Here is a 20,644-nt window from a genome sequence, read left to right on the forward strand (position 1 = left end):
GTAATGTGGTTCTGTATATTCCTTGTTACTGTTATACATTATACAACAAATCGTTCTGCATTGCTCCGGTTAAGCTCTTCAAGATAGGAAAGAAGAGCGCGATAATTATGTCCACATGACATGTAAATAGGATATGTAAAGCACTTGGAAAAAAACTATGTACCATTGCACCATTTGGAATGTACAACTGCAATGAAACACAGCAGACAATACTATGACTGTGCTTGAGGTGTGATAAATGAAGTTTTGAACTGGAAAGATATATACTGGAGCGAGATGCAGTGTGGCAAACTTGACCACGCTACCGGACACCATCTAGAGCACTCATAGACATATATAAAACAAATGAATGTTAAAAATAAATTTTTGGTTGATTGAAGATTGCTTTAACACTGTTTGTTTGCAGATCAAGTTTGCATTAGGAATCTGATTTGTTTCCTTTACTTCATAAGTAGTAGTATGCTATTTAATGTAAGTTTGGACATGATATTGGACGTTTGCAAATATGGGTCTTACCAACTGATATCTTCCATTTGCAGGCGGGCATACACATTTAGTATTATTTTTTTTGGAAGCGTAAGTTGGTAATCATGTGGGCAGCATCGTGCCTTGCTACTTGCTGTGCTTCATGTGCATGTGAGGCATGCAAGTCAGTGGCTGGAGGGATCACACGTCGGTCTGCTCGAATTGCATATTGTGGTCTGTTTGCACTTTCTCTTATCGTTGCATGGATCTTAAGAGAAGTTGCTGCACCACTTATGGAAAAAATTCCCTGTAAGCATTCATCAATTGATTTCTGCTGAGGGTGTTTGGATGCTTACACTTTCTTCTTGTTGATTTGGTCTTCTAGAATGTTGAGTGATGTTTTTACTTTTTGGTAATGCATAAGTGATATTGGCCAAGTTGAATGTATATTAGGGAACTTTTTCTTCATAAATCAAAAAATATTTTTCAGCTGAGTTATTAATCATCATATGCAAATTATCAAATGTTTTTTAATTTATATTTGCAGGGATTAATCATTTTGCTCATACCCCTAGTAGAGAATGGTTCCAGACAGATGCTGTTCTGCGTGTGAGCCTTGGCAACTTTCTGTTTTTTACACTGTTTGCTCTTCTCATGATTGGAGTTAAGGACCAGAGAGATACTAGAGATAGCTGGCATCATGGTGGATGGATGGCAAAGATCATAGCATGGTGTACTCTGATAGTATTGATGTTTTTCATTCCCAATAGTGTTGTTGGATTTTATGGTGAGTAATGTTAGTATGAACATAATTTTACATTTTCTGCTCAAAGTATCAGTGAGAAATGAGCCGGCTAGAATTGGCTTTACAATGGCAGTGGAGTTATATTCTAAGTTCATTTAAAAGTTACAGATAAAACATTCTCAGTGCTAAATGTGTTTTCGTTTTCCAAATCTATTTGGCTCTCGCTTTTTGGAGTCTGGAAAGCAGCAGTAAGTCTTTTCCATATAACTTTCATTTGTATTATTAACACATGGTATTTCTCTACTGTAGAGTCGCTAGCAAAATTTGGCTCAGGATTGTTTTTGCTGGTTCAAGTGGTTTTACTTCTGGACTTCACTCATACATGGAATGATGCTTGGGTTGCGAAGGATGAACAGTTCTGGTTTGTATCATAACTGAGCACTCTTTTAAGAGGATTGTGTGTGAAACATTTATAATTTTGAGATAAGAATGATTTTAATAGTCCTTTCTGTCTCTGTGTTTTGAATTGCTTGCAGGTATATAGCATTATTCGTTGTCTCTCTTGTCTGTTACATCACAACATTTTCATTCTCAGGATTACTCTTTCATTGGTTTAAACCTTCAAACTATGACTGTAGTCTCAATACATTCTTCATTGTTGTTACGTTGGTTCTCGCATTTGTGTTTGCTGTGGTTGCACTTCATCCTCAGGTAAAAGTATAATACTATTTGATTTTTAATTGTTTGAAAATGTTTAGTGTATATACTGAAAGATGTTACTTGTCAAATCTATTATGCATGCACTTTTTAAAAAGCTATACTTATGCTAATTGCAGTTGAAACTAATGTCAGTTGATTAATTTGGTGCTAAATTTCATCTTTAAAACCTTCAAGATACTATTCTGCTCTAGTTTTCATTTCATACTTGATAGTGACAGTCGCCTAATAATATTTGCCAAAGTGTGTTGGCATCCAATAAAAACAAGAAGATCATATGGGGGTATCCTTTAAACAGCACATTTTCCTAAGTATATTGGTTGTATGAAAATTAGTGACTTAGGGTTTATTTTCATTCTGATGACTAAATTCAGAAACATTTTTTGTTTGCATTGTGATGGGCTTTTGGTGTAAGGGGATTTTTGGTTTGAACTCTCTAATCACTGTTTAAACTGTTTCTTTACAGGGAACTTAAACTGGGTTTTGCCTCTAATTGTTTGTACAAACCTAGGCATTCTATAATCCCCTTTTAGGACTAAGATCAGAAGCTTTCTTTTTTTGCATTGTTATGAGCATTTGTTGCAAGGGGAGTTTTGGTTTAAACTCTCTAATCACTTTTAAAGTTTAAACAGCTTCTTTACAGGGATTTTTCCGATCATTGTTAACTGAGTTTTGCCTTATGTTTGCACATAAGCTAGGCACTCTATAATCCTCTTAATCACAAATCTGTACAGAAAATTTAAATAAATCACTCGAAACTTCTTGTCTAACCTTTGTATAGCTAGAATGCTATTTCAGCTCCACCCAAAGTAGCAAAATTCAATTAATAGATTATAAGTAACCCTAAAGAAAGGGCAGGCTAATATTCGCTTGATATGAAATGGATATCCAACTTATCACTCTTTGGTGTGCAATTACACTAAAATCTGAGTAGTCAAAGCTCTTATATATTAAATACTTAAATGCCAACAATCATTCAAGAATGAAACCCTCGAATATTGAACTTGATCTGATCTGAATTAAATGCCAAGTTTCCACATTCAAGGAGCTTATGGAATAAGGTACAAGCATTTGGCACATATTGAAGATCATTGGCTAAATATGTCTAATGATCATGAAATAAAGAAAAGATTGTTTTCTTAGATGTTGCCAAATAACTGATCTGATCAAGGATGATGGGAGGTGTCTTCAAGCAGATTATGAGACAACAAAGAAGGATTCTATCCCAGCTATTGATTGGTTTGATAAGTATGAAGGAAGTTTTGATGCAATAATGATGACCATTAAAACATTTACTCAAGCATGGTCGAACAAGCAGATGGTGAAATTAAATTAAAGGAAAGAAAGGATGCTACAAGTATGACACCACCTCAAAAACAGAAAAGTCCCCGGTACTTTGTACATTCTCAAAGCAAGTGAACATAACTTCCACACTAGAAAATGAGGTGCGAGTCCGAGTTATCATTGAATCAGTGGCAATTAAAAGTAAAAGTTCTAGTTATGTTCGTTTGGATCAAAATGAGCAACAATCAATTCCCCCCCCCCTCGAAGAAATGATGATTGTTAAGATGAGCAGAATGAGATTATTGATATAGAGGCCATTTTAAAAGAAAGGAGGTTCAAGTTCAAGAGGTAGGATGCAAATGAGAATGTCAATGTGGAAGTTTAAAATCAAAATAAAGAGTATGAACTGGGAGAGCTTACTGCACCATCATGGTTGTTAGAGCGAAAAAAGAAAAGACAAGTGACTGTTAGACAACTAGTTGAAAGTGTAAAATAAATTGCAAACAAAAATGATAATAAGAAAGACAAGATGTCAGCCAAATAGTTCTAGAAGATGACAAAAGATGGTTTATGTGCCCGCACTGTACAAGTTGCTATTCCAAAGGTGGATAAGGCTAGAGGAGACATGCTACCACACAAGACTATGATATTGAACAACACGAGTTGGGGCAAACCACCAAGAAACAGGAAGTGGAAGAGGTACATGGATCCATTCAAGTTCTTGAAGAAAGAGTAAACAAGGAAGTTGAGAAGAAAATAAAACACAAGGAAGAAGCTAAGCACTTAAAGTAGTATATTAGACAATTGATTGTCCACTTCAACAAGGTGAAAAGAGTAAACAAGGGAATTGAGAAGAAAATAATACACAAGGAAGAAGCTAAGCGCTTAAAGTAGTATATTAGACAATTGATTGTCCACTTGAACAAGCTGACCAGACATTTGTTCCTCCAGATACATGTTCTAGTGGGTCAATTGATGGATCAGAAGGGATAGGATTGACAAGATAGGAGACAAAGAATTGTGTGGAAGGAGACTTTAAAAAAGAGAACAAGTTCATTGAAAAGTTTGTGAAATTTATAACACCAAGCCTTCTCTATAGGAATGAATACATGTAGTTTTGAAAGAATGTGAAGATTTCCTACCATGTCATGATAAAACTCTCTTCCGGTTACAAGCAATCACAAAAGTGCCACAACATACATTCATGAACAGTCAAGTGTTGAAGAAAGAGCAAGATGGTGATTTTCTAGCATGGCATTGCGCATTTCTCACAAAGGTGATGTTCTCAAAAAGGTGGGATGTAATTGTACGTCTACAAGAGATGCAGTCTAGGAGGTAAAAAATGATATCCTTAATTATGTGAGAACTACGTAGAGTTGGAAGATGATTGAAATGTGAGAGGCATCTTCTTCATGGAAGTAAGTCAACTCATGTTAGAACATTTGGAAGCAACTTCATAGTTTTTAAATTTCATGGCCATATGTAAACTGGAATAAGATAAGTGGCACTTGTACAAGTGATTTAGAATTTCATGAGTATAAGCACAAATTTGCACCAAGTGTCCCTAGGGAGGATTTTAAAGGAATAGCATCCAGATTCATTGAATATGCAGAGGATAAGGATGAAGCGAATGAGTTCCTATATGATGACTTGATATAAGCTCTTGTTGCATTGAATTTTCTCATTGGTTAATAAATAGGCATTTCATTTTGATTGGCCCAATAATTGATCCCTTGTTGTTGAGGGTTTTTTTCCTAACCTATTTTCTTATTGGCTCTTCAAAGCAATGCAATTTTCCTATTGGCCCACATGATGGTGCTTTAATGTAATTAGACAAACAATTAATGCTTGTAGCTATTAGTTGGATTAGGACTTTGGTGGATACTTCTGGGGCATTGATCTTGATTTACTATGTCATTCATTGTACTAGAGCTCCCTGTTTAAGACTTGCTCTCCTCATTTGTAAAACAGAGATTTTTGTTGGAGAATCGTTGCTATAATACTACCAATGTTATTCCTTCTTCATTATTGGTTTTTCGTGGTGAATGTTTGTGATGTTTGGAGTATTGCATGGTTCCTTACATTCCTCACTGAGAATAGAATTTGCTTCTAAGTAGTTTAGATTGGATGAAAGTAATTTTGGATGCATATTTGTTGAACTCGCATAGACCTTATCTCTAGCTGCTTGCTGTTGTAACTTTGTCTTGTATAGTCAAATAACATATTTATAAATTTAACTTCAGTTACTGCTTACATATTGATATCCATCTATCGATGGTGTTAGTGTTGTGGTAGTAATTTGAATGACCTACATATCAACCTATCTCATAAATAACCCTAAAGAAAAGGTTGGTTAAATTTGAAATGGACAGCCAACTAATCACCAGTTGGTGCGCAATTACACTCAAATCTGAGTAGTCAAAGCTCTCACACATCAAATATCCATGCTGATATAACTGAAAATGAGTGATTAAATCCTTAAATGCCAACTGTCGTGCAAGAATGGAACCCTAGTGCATTGAACTTCATCAGATCTAAATTAAATGACAAATTGTTACATTCAAAGAGCTTATGGAGTAAGGTACAAGCATTTGACACATATCAGATCAAGGATGATGAGCTGTGTCTTCAAGCAGATTATGAGACAAGAAGAAGGGTTTTACCTCAGCTATTGATTGGTTTGATAAGGACGAAGGAAGTTTTGATGCCAATAATGATGACAGTTAAAAGTAAAATATTTACTCAAGCATGGTTAAACTAGCAGATTGTGAAATTAAACTAAAGGAAAGAAAAGAAGGGATGCTACAAGTATGGCACCACCTCAGTGAAAGAAAAAGTCCCAAGCAGTTTGTACATTCTCAAAGCAAGCAAACATAACTTCCACACTAGAAAACGAGGTGCTAGTCCAAGGTACCATTGAATCAGAGGCAAGTAAAAGTCAAAGTTCTAGTTATGTTCCTTTGGATCAAAAGGAGCAATAAGTGAATTCCCCCCCTCAAAGAAATGAAGATAATTAAGATGAGTAGAATGAGATTATTGATATAGAGGACATTTTAAAACAAGGGAGTTTCAGCTTCAAGTGGTAGACACAAATGACAATGTCAATATGGAAGTTCAAAATCAAAATAAAGAGGATGAGTTGGGAGAGCTTACTACACCATCATGGTTGTTAGAGTGAATAAAGAAAAGACAAATGACTGTTACGCAACCAGTTGAAAGTGTAAAAGAAATCTTGAAAGAATGATTATGAGAGAGACAAGATATCAGCTAAAAAGTTCTACAAGATGACAAAAGATGGTTTAGGTGTCCACATTGCACATGTTGCTATTGCAATGGTGGGTAAGGCTAGAGGAAACATGCTACCATGATATTGAGGAACATGAGTTGGGGCAAATCATTAAGAAATATGTTAGTAGAAGAGGCATATGGATACATTCAATTTCTTGAAGAAAGAGTAAACTAGGAATTTGAGAAGAAAAAATATGAGGAAGAAGCCAAGCACTTAAAGGAGTATATTAGACAATTGATGAATCCACTTCAAGAAACTCATCTGACTTTTGTTCTCTAGTAACATGTTCTAGTGGACCAATGGATGGATTGGAAGGAATAGGATTGACAAAGCCAGAGGCAGATAAGTGGGTAGTAGGAGTATTTGACAAAGCAAACGAGTTTGTTGGAAAACTTGCTAAACCTTATGACATTGTGCTTCCACTCTAGGAACAAGTACATGCAGTGTTGAAAGAATGTTAAGCTTTCCTACCAAGTCATGATAAAACACTCTCCCAGTTGCAAACAATCATGAAAGTGCTACCACATACATTGGTAAAGGGTCAAGTGTCGAAGAAAGGGCATCATGTTGATTTTCTAGCATGGCATTGAGCATTATTTCATGAAGAGATGTCCGCAATAGGTGGGATATGATTGTGCAGCTAGGAGAGATGCAGTTTTGGAGGTCAAGAACGATATCCTTATGTGAAAATTATGTTTCACTTAGGGCCCGTTTGGTTGCTGGAATACAACTGGAATAGGAATAGAAAATTAGAATGTGTTTTGTATTCTCTGTTTGGTGTGTCAAATCAGAATTGGAAATTGGAATTTGTATTCCCATTTTGGCCACAAAATGAGCATGTGTCCATTCTAAAAAATACTTGTTATTGGAATAGCTATTCCTATTCCCATTTTGACTATTTCTTATTTGATAACATTTTCAAATCCACTTTCAAGAAAAGAAGAACAATGATCAGTGGTGGGTGAGGATCAAATGCGGAGCTGAGCACATGCATTTCATAAAGTATCTCCTGTGTATTTTGTACATGCTATGATCTTCGTCTGGGGGAGAAAGGTAGCAATGTGTTTCATGTCTAGCATTTCGCCCTCAGTTTCTTTGCATCCATGTCTAGTGTTTCACATTTCTTTTAAAAGGGTCTATGCTCTGTTAGAAGGGTCTACGCTATTTGAGAGTCTAGCATTTCGCTTGGGAGCTCCTATGAGAATCGTTTGTGCCACCACCATGCCCACATTGCCCACTCCCATTGCTGTTATTTTTGTGTTCCCACCGTTGAGATGTAGTGGCTACACGCTTTGGATGGGGTTGAAGAAGTTTTTGGCAATGTCTATGCCCATATCCCCTGAGCTCATGTATCTTTGACCCTTTTTCATCTTTGTTTGATATGGCAATACACCCCCTCTCATTATATAGCCATTAGCTTGGAAAACATAACAGTGAATCTCACCACTTCGTAACCCTCTCTAGACATAGCAGAGAATTTCATTTTGGAAAAGTCTTTGTATTCTAGGCTGCCGGTAGAGCTGCCATTTTCCCTACTGTTGCCCCATAAAAACCGCATTGTGGGGCTTTGCTTATGATTTTGAAACTTCAAATTGTAATGAGTGCATACTCTTGACAATTTGTAATGTTCCTGATCCACTATCTGTGCATTTGAGAAGCCTAATTGAATGCCTGTTGAGTTTTTGCCCTAGCAATATGAAAATAGCAGATTTGAATGGCCACCGTACGGTGTAGCTAGGTGAAATTACAAAGTTGTACTGTAATGCTTTGATGCTATACAGTTTAGTCAAGAGTCTGTACCATAGTGAATATGTATGCTGAGGGAAGAATCAGTGTTGAATTAAATATCCAAATGCAAATGCACATAGATAATATAGAGAAGGTACACCAAACGTGAAATAGTACTTATGTCACCATGAATTATAAATTGAATTTGCAGACAAAGGCGGTGCTCCAACTTGCCAAAGCTGAGCTAAGTAATATACCAACGGAATAGGGTGAGGGTTGCATCCCACCGAAATCGGAGAAGCCAAGTAGGGAAGATCTTTCACTTCCGAAATGGCAAACAATACAGAACTCCAATAGGAATTCGCAGAATAGAGAAATAATCCAAATCGCATGCCTAAAACAACTTACAAGAAGGCCTTATAAAGGACTTCGAGGAAACTTCTCGAAGGATTACAAAAAAGCCGACAGGCCAATGAGTTAATATAAAATAAAATAAAGAGCGACCCCTTTATTAATTAAATCAATTAATTAAATAAGCTCTTGTGATATTATAGGACCATTTAATTAATTAACCTAATTAAATATTTTATTAAAAATTGGGGACATTACACAATTTTGTAGAACCAAACGGGGTGTGGAATAACAAATCTTATTCCTGTTCCCTATTCCTATTTCCATTCCTATTCCTTATTCTTATCTCCAACTCCTATTCCCATTCCCATTTTCAATTCTAATTTCCAATTCCTATGTTAGCAATCAAATGGGCCCTTAGAGGTGGGAGATGATCGAAAGCTAGGTTTTGAACAATTGCAAGAAAAGGTGAAAGGCATTTGTTTCATGGAAGTAAGTCTGCTCAATAGAATATCTGGAAGTGGCTGCAAAGTTTCCAAACTTCATGGCCATATGTAAAAAGATTGGAAGAAGACAAGTAGCACTTGTACAAGTGATTTGGAATTATATAAGGTGTACCCATGGAGGAGCTCAATCAAATAGTGTCTAGATTCATTGAATATGCAAAGAAGGATGAGGATGAAGGGAATGATTTCCTAGATGATGACTTGATATAAGTCCACATGGCTTTGAATTTTCTCATTGGTTAATAAATAGGCACTTTATTTTGATTTGCCCATCAATTCGTGTTTTATTGTTTGTTTTGGTTGATAAAAGGCTTATGCCATACTCTTATTAATTTATAAAGTGATTACATGTATTTTTTCCTCTTCAAAGTGTAGGCATCAGGGGAAAAAGAATGGGAAAAAAACCCTTAGTCTTGCTTGGGATGCAAGCTTCCTATCTATAGAATGATACAATTACCCCTTAATTATAACGGGTCTTTGGGAAGGTATAGCTTCCCTTACAACAACATTGATGTAGTGAATTGTGAATTTACAATTCACCCTTGTTTAGGGATGTTGGTACGATATTTAGTATTTACACATACCTCTTGTTCGTCTACAAAAAGATACAGTTTCCCTTAATTATATCAGGGACTCTGGGAAGGCATTCCTTCCCTTACAACAGAAATGATTTAATATTGCTGAAATTTAAACCTGGAATCTCATTGTTCTCACATATTGAATGTGCTGTATACTGTCTTTTGGGATATTAGGGTATACTTACGGGTTTCCTGCATAGTGGTTAGAAGCTCATACAAGAAATGAAAACACAATAGTGATAATGATTGAAAAGGGAGCTAATTTTGGAATCTCTCAAATAGGTAAAAAGTCACAAAACAGAGTCATCAGGAAAGTTAGGATTAACGAATTAGAAATGTCAGTGTAATGCTGCCAAAGGAAAAGGAGAGAAGGATGACGAGTAAACACAACCACAACTTAGTCACCAAATCCAGTCTGATATTCCCACGAAGTTGAATTACTGAAGAGCTATCTATAGGAGAACATGGATCATCAGTATAATACTCGTTATTAACTGTCAGGGTACAGGCCTTGTTGGTAAAAAACTTAAGTTATGCCCCCTTCATATTGAAAGCAGAGCTTTAAGGCTTGAAAATTAATCAAATTGGCTTATTGAGCTAAAAGTCTTGAGATAATGGGTTTTTCCAATCTTATCCATCACACCTAGCAGTGATCCAGTATCTATTTTTGGAAATGGTAAGCAAACAAAGAGCTTTACTGTTGAGGGTTTTTGCCTAATCCATTTGCTTGTTGGCTATTGGAAAAAATAAGATTTTTCTGTTAGCCCACATGATGGTGATTTAATGTAATTGGACAAGCTGTTAATGCTTAGAGCTATGAGTTGGATTAGGACTTAGGTGGATAATTCTGGGCCACTGATCTTGATTTAATCTTGGCCATTCATTGTACTAGAGCTCCCTACCTAAGGCTTGCTCTTCTCATTTGTAAAAGAGAGATTTTTGGTGGAGAATTGTTGCTATAATGCTACCAAAGTTGTTCCTTATTCATTGTTGGTTTCCATGGTGAATGTTTGTGATGTTTGGAGTACTGCATGGTTCCTTACATTCCTCACTTAGAATATAATTTTCTTTCCAGTAGTTTAGATTGGATGAGAGTAATTGTGGATGCATCCTTATTGAATTCGCATTGGCCATACCACTAGCTGCTTTCTGATTATAAATTTGTCTTGCATGATCAACAAACATATTTATAAGCCTTCTTTCAATTATTGCTTACACATTGATATGCATCTATGGATGGTGTTAGTACCATGGTAGTAATTTGAAAATATTTCAGACACCTTAGAAGATTGCACTAGTTCGGTGGAGTTGATGATAGGACTAAGTGTAGTAGTCACTAGGATATTCACAATCTCTTGCATTCTAGAGTATAATTAGTTTAGATTCGTAAGCTCAAGTTCATTTGCATTTCAGTTTGCAAGATGGGAGTCCGAATAGTTAACTGCACTCATAAAGCTATATTATTCGCCAAGTCAAGTTGACAAGTCTAAGTGAACTAGTGTAAGTCCCTTTTTGATACCAGCATATCACATCATTGCAACTAAGAGAGTATCCACAATTAGAAGGAACCTTGGAGTCACTTCAATGATCTTTCTCTGCAATCTCTAGTATATGTGGTGCCTTTGTTCAAGGGGGAGTTGGAAATTTGGTATTTCCTTTTAGTACTAAGTGTTCGATTTTTCATGTTGTAGTGGCATAAAACTCGCATCAACAAGTACCATGTATCTACCTAATTGAATCTACTATATTTGCCTTGACTGACTTTGGTTATTTGGGTACATGAAAATCCTACATAGTAGGGATGTGTTCTAGTTGGTCGAGTGATTTTCTGGGCAAAATGAATTTTACACTTTTGTAAATAATTAGAAGGCTAAAAATTCTTTTGCAAAGCCGCATGAACATGTTGAAATGTTATTTTTGTAAACCAAGGGTGTTTCTTAATAGCATAAAGTTAATTGTTGTAGCTTGTGTAGTAAAATGATAACCTTGTATGGTTTATAAAGTAGACTGGTATTTGCAGATGTTATGTGGGCATAAATTTGCTTGTCAGATTCATTGAATTTATGTTGTATTTTTTATGGAGGATCTGCTACTTCAACATTATCAATGCTGAAATATTGCATATATTTTCCATTATGCATATTTTGGCCCCAGTTATGTTTATGAACACTCTCCAATCACTTGTAAAGTCTTAGCAATTATGATTATGTAATGTTTTATTCTAGCCTGCAAGATTAGCTGTTATATGTTGAGTGCTGGCTTTAACTGGTTTTTAGAGAATGTCTATGGTTTTTACGTGGAATAGAATAATTCATTTTTAAACTTTGGACAGGTGAATGGAAGTCTCTTGCCAGCTTCAATAATTTCACTGTACTGCTCATACTTGTGCTACAGTGGGCTTTCAAGTGAACCCAGGGATTATGAATGCAATGGTCTTCACGGTCATGTAAAAGCTGTTTCAACAGGCACTCTCATACTTGGAATGCTTACAACAGTTTTATCAGTGGTGTATTCTGCTGTTCGTGCTGGTTCTTCAACTACTTTGCTCTCCCCTCCATCCTCCCCAAGAGCAGGTCACCCCGCTTCTAAATTCTATTGTCGTGTATTTTTAAAGTTTTTCAAGCATCACAGCCCGTTATAAAGTAAATAATCTTTATTTTGGAGTACTTATTGTAAAGAATTCAAAATGGTCTCACTTTCTGCTTTTTAAGATTTTCATAGATCGTCAAAGTTGATCATTTGCCTAGAAATTCAGCACAAAAGCTAACTTAGTAGGGCTCTGATATAGGAATGGATGATGGATCTGAAAATGGGGGATTTTCAGCTTTCAGGAATTCCCAAGATACAATTCGTCATGAATATGTGCAAACTCTTTATATCAAGATACAATGATATATGCTTGTAAAGTTCGGATGCCTCCTTAATGTTGTATATCTTCTGGAAGGTCTTCATAGATCCTTCTATTACACCTTCATCTTTAGAAGGAAGCACTCTACTACTCTTTGGAGCATATAAGTTGGGATATAGCACATAGGCTGCATTTGAAGCAGGGTGTTCATGTTCCATTGCATCATCATAATTGGCTGGACATGCTATTCGCAAAATCCCAAATTAAGGTCCCTGAAATAAACTGCTTGTTTCTTTGGCCAAACATGTGAGATTTATCCTATAAGTTGCCAAGTCTAGTAGTGTATATGTGTTGATGTTAGTTTTGTACGACTACATAACATATAGCAATTGAACACTTGATATGGGATATCAAATCCTCAATTCCTCTCTTGAAAAGTCAATACTCATGAAGACATGAGAATAACTGCAATGTTCCTTACACCTGTGGATACTAACTCAATATATCGATGTGATTTGTTGGTAATCACGTAGGCGGGCTTACGTTATTCATTCGAAGATAACTTGGTCTTTGGTGGAATGATGGTGATGGTGATTCGGTGTGAATGTCAGCTGATGTTGATGAAGAAGGTGATGGTGATGGAGGGTGAATGTTCTTACGACTTATGCCTTTCTAACTTTCCTCTTTAAAACTCCAACTCCTAACTACTTGCTATTCTACTCCTACTCTTATGAATGGAAAGATTAGCAAATGGACGGGGATCGAATCTAATGAAAGTTAACCAACGACTCCACCTCCATAGATGCAATGATTCAAAGGAAAATAAACTAGTTTACCACACAAGGCTTTCCAACCAGCCGCAAGGATGCTAGTGGCCTAGTTATTGATCCCTATCAAACATCCGCTAATGCTACCATGCAACTATCCATCTACTCTTAATCTTACTTAGCAACTTGAAATGAAATCTATTTTAGCAATTTTAAAATGAAAATCTTATTTTAACTATTGGAAGTAAAAACCATGCAACAATACCAAATGTTCTTAATCACCATGCAAGTCACAACAATGATAAAGAGAGGCAATTTTGGCATTATCTTATGCAACAATTTTCACCGACCATTACAAATGAGAGCAAATGGCCTTATATAGAGGCCAAAATGTACAATCGACAATAGAGATAAAGAGACAAAACTGACGATCCGGATTGAATCCTAGAAACCCTAATTAGGGTTGCCACCCCATCGGCCAATGAGAAGACACCACCTCATCAATGGACCAATGAAAAAAGTGGAAAGGTAGCAACCAATGAGAAGGCACCAAAATGGTGGCCAATCAAAATTAGATACTTGTCCTACCTAAGAAGAAAGAGAAATTGCTACTTGGGCTTACATCAAATGATCTTCTAATATAAATCTCCCTTTTTCTTTCGTTCTTTTAGCTAAGGCAATGAACCTAGCTACCCTTTCGTTGACTTCTTCCATGGGAGGGCAAGGTGTATGCTTTATCTTGAGCTCAGTCGATTTCATTGTGCTGTTTGCTGTCTGTAGTGTCTTCTCATACTTTTTTTGCAAAACTAATAAAGGCATTGAGGGAGGAAAGGGTGCCCAAATGTTTCTTCTTGATAGCAACCTTTCCTAACTCATCCAATCTTGATCCAATTCTTGTCTTATCGATGCCCCCTTCTGTGATGTCTTCAAAATCAAGTGCCACCCCAACGTCGCTCATCTTGGTTGAAATGGAAGTGTCGACACTTGGACTGTGCTGTGCAACTACATTCTATATCTCCTAGAGTGTTCTCAATTTGGTAGTCAAGGCAACAAACTAAGACTCAACTGTACTCAATCCTCTTTCATCAACCAACTTGGCCCTTTCCAAATATGCCTCCGATAGCCCAATGAAAGCCTGTAGGCTGGGAATAGCTAAATCTTTGACTGGAAGGAAATCCTTCCACTCCTCTTCAAATATTTTGAATTTGTTTCTAAGAGTCACTAATGACCGGAATGTCGAGATAAAGGTAGGCAAGAAATTTTGCCCATTTGGGATTGTTTCATGGATCCAATCCTTGACTTCATGTAGCTGAGCCAATATCTCTTCTAGGTTGCTTCCGCTGTCTTGAGGAAGGGCTGCCTGGTGCAACTGTTGGATAGGCTGGCAATCTCTCCAATATTTGTTCTCGACCTCCAACTTTATGATCTTTTCATTTGCCTTCCTCAACCTTTCTCTGATTGAAGCTATACCCTCTTGGATCTCCTCACACTCCATGTCATCTGTGCTTCTTCCCAAATTATGCTCCACTATCTCATATTCTTGGGCCGCAATCTCATCCAATGCCTTGTTGACTGTTGGTATAGCAATCTGAACCTTTCGGTGACCATCATTGTCGCTCCTGATTACTTTTGCCACCGTTTTTGCAATCTGTTTCTGGTTCTTGCTATCACCCTTTCCTATGAATCCTTGGATGTCTTACACTGTTCGGGCAGTTACTACCTCGCCTCTTGGCATAAGCATTTGCCTTAACCATAGTGGTTGTGCATCTCCCCAAATCTGGATTTGGTTTGACTAACAAAGCATCACCAGCGACCTCGGGCGCCTGATTCATTTCCTTAATATCAATCGGCCCATCTTCTTCTTCATTAGTAACTGCCATGTCATCTCCACGTTGGTTTTCTGAGAGAGGAGAGTACTTGGTGCTATCACTGTAACCACTTGACTCTGAATCAGAGCTCACCTCTACCGCAATCATTTGTTCACTTGTGTTATCTTCTTGGCCTCTAGCCTCAATTATACTTTCCCTTGACGGTGCTGTGTGCTGTCTCTTTGTTGGAGGTTCTTGATTTTTTTGCTTTTCTCAACCTCCAAAGCTCTCTTCTTGTTCCTAATTGTTTCCGTTGGACCTTCTCATGAGTAGGAGGAATCCTTTGACTTTGTAGCTTCCTTAATCTTTCATTGTACCATGACTCGGTATGCAAATAAATTGCTCTTGTAACTGCCTCCAAGGAAGGATCTTGATGATCATCCCAATCTACTGGATTCAACTCTGTTCCTTCTACTGTATCATATTCTTCTCTCAACACATTTCCATCATCTTCCAGTTGATCGGGAATATCAAGGCCTCTTCATCTGATATCTCTCATCATGTTCACCGACAATCTTGAGAAAGCTAACTTTCTCACATGAAAGTCATCCTTGGTATTGGCCCAAAAGTCTTTTATAGCGGGAACATGTTTAAATGCATTTTCGTGAGATACCTTGATAAGACCATTAGGATCAAATCCTTGCCTTGCTCTGTACCATCCCAGATGATACCATTCCAATTCCTTCTCCGCAGCTACAAAGGTGACAGGATTGGGGCAACTATCATTGCCAATTCTGAATGAGAAGGTAATGCTCTTACTTTCGAGTCTCATTATTCTATCATAATGCTCAAGTTGCCTAGCCAATTCCATCAAAACTACCTTGTTGGGTGGGTATCTCGGAAGCCTCTTGGGACAAACTGTGCTTCCTGCTACTCTAATATAGGTGAATTGAGGAAATTGGATAAACCAACTCCCATATTTCTTTATCTTTGCTTCTGCTTTAGATGAAAGTCTCTTAGCAAGTGTCCCTTGTAATACCCTTACTGTCTTCATGGCAAAGGCATTACAAAACATCTTATAGTCCTTGTTGTGCAAATGAAGCTGTGGATAGCATTCATGCACCAAATATTGCCTTGGCTCATTGCCAACTCCTAAGGCCTTAAGTCCCGAACTTTTATACAATCTAGCAATTAGGTAAAACAGATAGGATCCCATGTAGAATTGCATTTGGTTTTGTACGGTTCTAAGTTGCAACTCTAGAGTCTCGCTTATGATCCTAGCCCAATCAAATCTTCTTTTTCCTTTTTCAATTCCATCAATAAAGAAATACATCCAGTTTTCGAATTGCATACCTTGAGCTAGGCCCATGATCCGGCTGAGAAGCACAATGAGATCTCCATATTTTGATTTGAAGTCTGCCACTATGAGCCTTGATGATCTAGTTACTCCTTTCTTTCCCTCGTATAGCCAATCCTATTTTAGATGCATGAAATAAGCATCCTGGTTATCCTGAAATGACTTGGCCGCTTGATCCATCATCACTACTGTTATGCTCTTGTACCGGGGAACGTTAAATGCTTCTTCGATCGCCTGTTCGCCAATATTGGCCAACACCCTCATCCCTTCATAAAAAATGATGGATTTACTGATTAGATCAAACGTGGATGCGCACTCCATAACCAATTCCGGACAAGGCAAGGTAGGAGGAAAAGTTGCTGCGTGTACAATCCCACTTCTGTATATCTTCTTTGCCATGGGGGATTGTCCTTCCTTTAGTCTGTCATTTACCTGTATCATATTTACTGTATCGACATTGGTATCGTTTATTCGCCTCATTTTCGAGAAGAAAGTTGTTTTGGGCATCATATCCTCATTGTCTTTCTTAGTATTTGTTCCCTTAGGGTTCTTGCTTGCATTAACATCTACCATCCTAAACACTTATTTCTGCCCCTTCCTTTTAAGTGATATGAACTACCCTTATCGATCTCCAACTTTCTTTCTATCAATGGATTCTACACTTATTTCCGCCTCACCAAGTCCTATCACTACATTTATCAATCTCCAATCTTCAAGCTAGGGGTGGGACTACTACTTATTTCTGCCTCGTTGTTGCCTTAGGATGGACTACACTTATATCTCCCAACTTCATACCAAAGGTAGTTCAGCTTATTTCTGCCTCTTCAAAAATGTTCTATCATGGATTCTACCCTTATCAATCTCCAATCTTCAACCTATGATGGGATGATGAATGCAAGAACCAAGGGAGACAAAACTAGACAAGAACAAAAGAGTGAAATCCGCTTAAGGACCCCTTTCAACTCTAAATGAATTGAATTTACTTTTACCAATGGCCGGGTCTTCTTTTGAATTTTGGATCAGACCTAAGAATTTCAAGCCCCTTGCAAATATTGATGCCCTAGCTGAAGAAATCAGAATTTGGCCCACTTGAAATTGTCCATGCACGTGCTACAAATCAGGCCTTATCAATTTTTCCTTCACCACAAAAATATCGTCCAACTTTAGGAGAATAAACGTAGCCTCTAGAAGAACACTAGATCTTTGTCCACTTGAAATTGCATAGGGCAAGGAGAAAATTGCAGCCTTATAGAAAAAAATATCAGACTTCAATAGTAACAAATCTGCCCTTTAACCTTGCCAAATTTGAAAATATTCTTCTCTGTCAAAATAAATTGCTAAGAATGGGAAGTCTGATCTGCCCTAGAGAAAATCGCCAAGTACGAGAATTTTGCCTTTAACATGGAAAATCGCCAATATAGAGTGCAGATCTGCCCTACAAAGAAAATCGCCAAGCATGTGAGATCTCTATCACGAAAAAAATTGCCAAAAATAATGCCAATCTGCTCCAAATCAAAATCGCCAAACACCATGAAGAGGAGGAGTGAGGAATGAGAATGAGGAGATAAGGGTAAAGGGCTTTCTCTTATACTCTATTTGCTTGCCTTCCTTAGCTGGCTGACTGGGACCCTGGTAGAAAGAAAATATTAATTAGAGCACTTGGTCCCAATTAAATGTTTAGCCAAAAATTAATTTTGCCAAGATGAAATTTACTTTTTTAAATTGCCGGTCAGACTAAGATTGCAAAAAATAAATAAATAAAGCCTTGTAGACGTTAAATGTTTCCATTTAACGACGATTTAGTAATTAATATATCATTAAAAATCGGATTTGACAAGCCAAAATTGATTTTTTCAAATTACTAATTTCTTTAAATATTTTAAAATCTTCAAGACAGATTTAATCCATTTAATGCCAATTTTTGCAATTTAATCTAAATCGATTTTGCTATGCAATTTTAATTTTTTAACAGAAATAAATCATTTCTCTAGAATCCAAAATCGATTTTGCAATTTGATTTCACCATCACAAAATTAATTTTTTTTTTCACCGAAAAAATTCAAGATTTTCTAAAAAACCCAAGTCTAACAAAAATTTCATTTTTTGAAAATTACTCAAGTTTATACAATTATATCCAAATTTTCAAATTTTTTTTTTTGTCTGAGTACAAAATTTACAATTTTATCTTGCCAAGTATTTTTTTTGAAACTTGTTCGGCCTAAGGATAAAATTAGTCGTTTTGGAAAATCAAGCTTAAAATCGGGTGAAAAATAAATTTAACCTCCTCCCTCTTGTTCTGAAGGCATCCAAGAAGTAAAATTTTCTAAGATTGGAGATTTTTGGACAACATCAAAAAGTTATTGCCAAGGCGATAAAAAAAAAGGGGGTCCCCAAAAATTTTTGGGGCAATGGTGTGAAAACTTCACAACAATATGTTAGTGTACCTAATCAACACAGAATCATTGAGATAAAAGAGAATGTATCTGCCAACAAAAATAGAATAAGAGTTGAGATAAAAACTTACTGCTAAAATTCAAAAAAACAAAAACTTACAAAACAAAAACACATTTGCATTTTACAAGTTACACATATTAATTTTTTACCTCAGAATAGATTGTGATATGTCATCAAGGACCTCTTGGTTCACATTCTTACCCTTAGCTATGTTGTCATCTGTCCCACTGAGTGTTAACCATCATTAATTGCGCAGTTTCTTGCACTTCAAGTATCCTCTCTATTAAGATGAAGCAGCTGGAATGTGAAGTCTCTACAAGTTTGATGAATTCCTTTGTTGAAAAAGTGTTGAGAGCTGGTGATGTCTGCTAGTTCCCAATGAACATTGAATCTGTCTAGCTTTTGCCACCACTTTTGTCACCAAAACTATTTTCCCAATGCTTTTCAATGCTATGTTTAATACTTTTGAACACGAGGTCCAAAAAATGTGCTTTTAAGCACTCCACCATCATGACATCTAGTCTACAAGCATGTTTTGAGTTGGTCAGAACTTATGACAATATTTTAGACAATCAAATGACTCTGTTTTATGTTTTAAAATTCTAAGCAACTTCTTTTAGGCTTAGAGTTGTAAAAAGGGTTGTTGGGGAATTTGATTGGTTTAAGTTTTCGTTCATAGGGAATGTATGTCCATCCCTATACATTCCCAATATTTGAATAAAGGTATGCCAGTTGCTCTTTGCTGGATTTTATAATATTAGGCAAGATGAATTCCAGTTTGTCAAGATCATCAAAAGACACTCTAGGCTCAATGTAGGCCTCAAACGCCTGAAGAAGATGGACTAACCATTCCTTGCCTTTGTCTTCTATAATTCCCCTCCAGCAAAGCAGGAAAAGAATGCTAGCCTCCATTTTCGGCCAGGCTGAGAAAAATTGGACATTATCCCGAATATACAGAGGTGGTCTCCTAGCCACGATGGCAACCCTGAGACTACTCGGAGGATGAGCCATATAAACTTCTGGAAGCGGGATTTTGAGCTTCTGAGCAATAGTGAGCGCTGCATTCTCCAGTCCTAACCAAGTCAGGTCGAAAACGTCCTGACAGAGCCGAATAATCTCCCCACTGCCTATGTTTGCCCTAGCAAGACACCCTATGAAGGAACCAATTACAGAGCCAATGGTGCGCCATGTGAGCCTCGTGTCTCTGACCAATATTTTATATGCTTATGTTTATATAATAGACAACAATGGACATTATTTCTTCTGGGTGCTGGGTCCTACCTTCTCCGAAGTCTCCTGACAAGAAACTGACACCTCCTGCCAAAAAACATTAGGCATAAGTTGTTACAAAAAGAATCTTAATTCCTATCCTCTATCATCACCCTTCCAAAATCATTATTTCTTATCTATTAATAATGATAATGATAGCCACTATAATCTTCTGTTCAATCTGCTCAATTGCCTCTCTTGAAAGACTCATAAATGTTTTTCAATTATTTGCTTTTCGTGTAGTGTCATGATTTGCTAACTTCTGTTCTTTTAAAGAGGTCACCAGAATGATATTAAGAGATCTTTGTGTAACTTCAATTCTACTGTTAGGAAATAATAGAAGCCACTATCTCCAGCCTCATTGAATATCTTACGGGGACACATCCATGCAAAATTTCTCCACTCTCAGAAGAATGCTGCAAAATTTCTCACAACCATGCATCTCATATCCTTTGGCATGTGTATTAGCATTGAATTA

The 20,644-nt window shown here is 36.9% G+C and overlaps 1 protein-coding gene across 6 annotated transcripts in view; it reads left to right on the top strand.

The window, feature by feature from the left end:
- LOC149532270 (Serinc-domain containing serine and sphingolipid biosynthesis protein) overlaps nucleotides 1-20,644 on the top strand; it is a 45,243-nt gene that overhangs the window by 22,698 nt on the left and 1,901 nt on the right. For all 6 annotated transcript variants that reach the window (XM_089803816.1, XM_089803817.1, XM_089803818.1 and 3 more), the window contains 5 exons: nucleotides 540-774; nucleotides 1,013-1,252; nucleotides 1,520-1,631; nucleotides 1,747-1,921; nucleotides 11,996-12,236. In XM_089803816.1, the coding sequence (XP_089659942.1) occupies nucleotides 591-774; nucleotides 1,013-1,252; nucleotides 1,520-1,631; nucleotides 1,747-1,921; nucleotides 11,996-12,236 (952 nt within the window). In that variant the 5' untranslated portion in view covers nucleotides 540-590. The remainder of the gene's footprint in view (nucleotides 1-539; nucleotides 775-1,012; nucleotides 1,253-1,519; nucleotides 1,632-1,746; nucleotides 1,922-11,995; nucleotides 12,237-20,644) is intronic.

The sequence above is a fragment of the Cupressus sempervirens genome, chromosome 10 (assembly GCF_028749045.1).
Source record: "Cupressus sempervirens isolate cs-2001-9-10 chromosome 10, ASM2874904v1, whole genome shotgun sequence".
NCBI classification, from domain to species: Eukaryota; Viridiplantae; Streptophyta; class Pinopsida; order Cupressales; family Cupressaceae; genus Cupressus; species Cupressus sempervirens.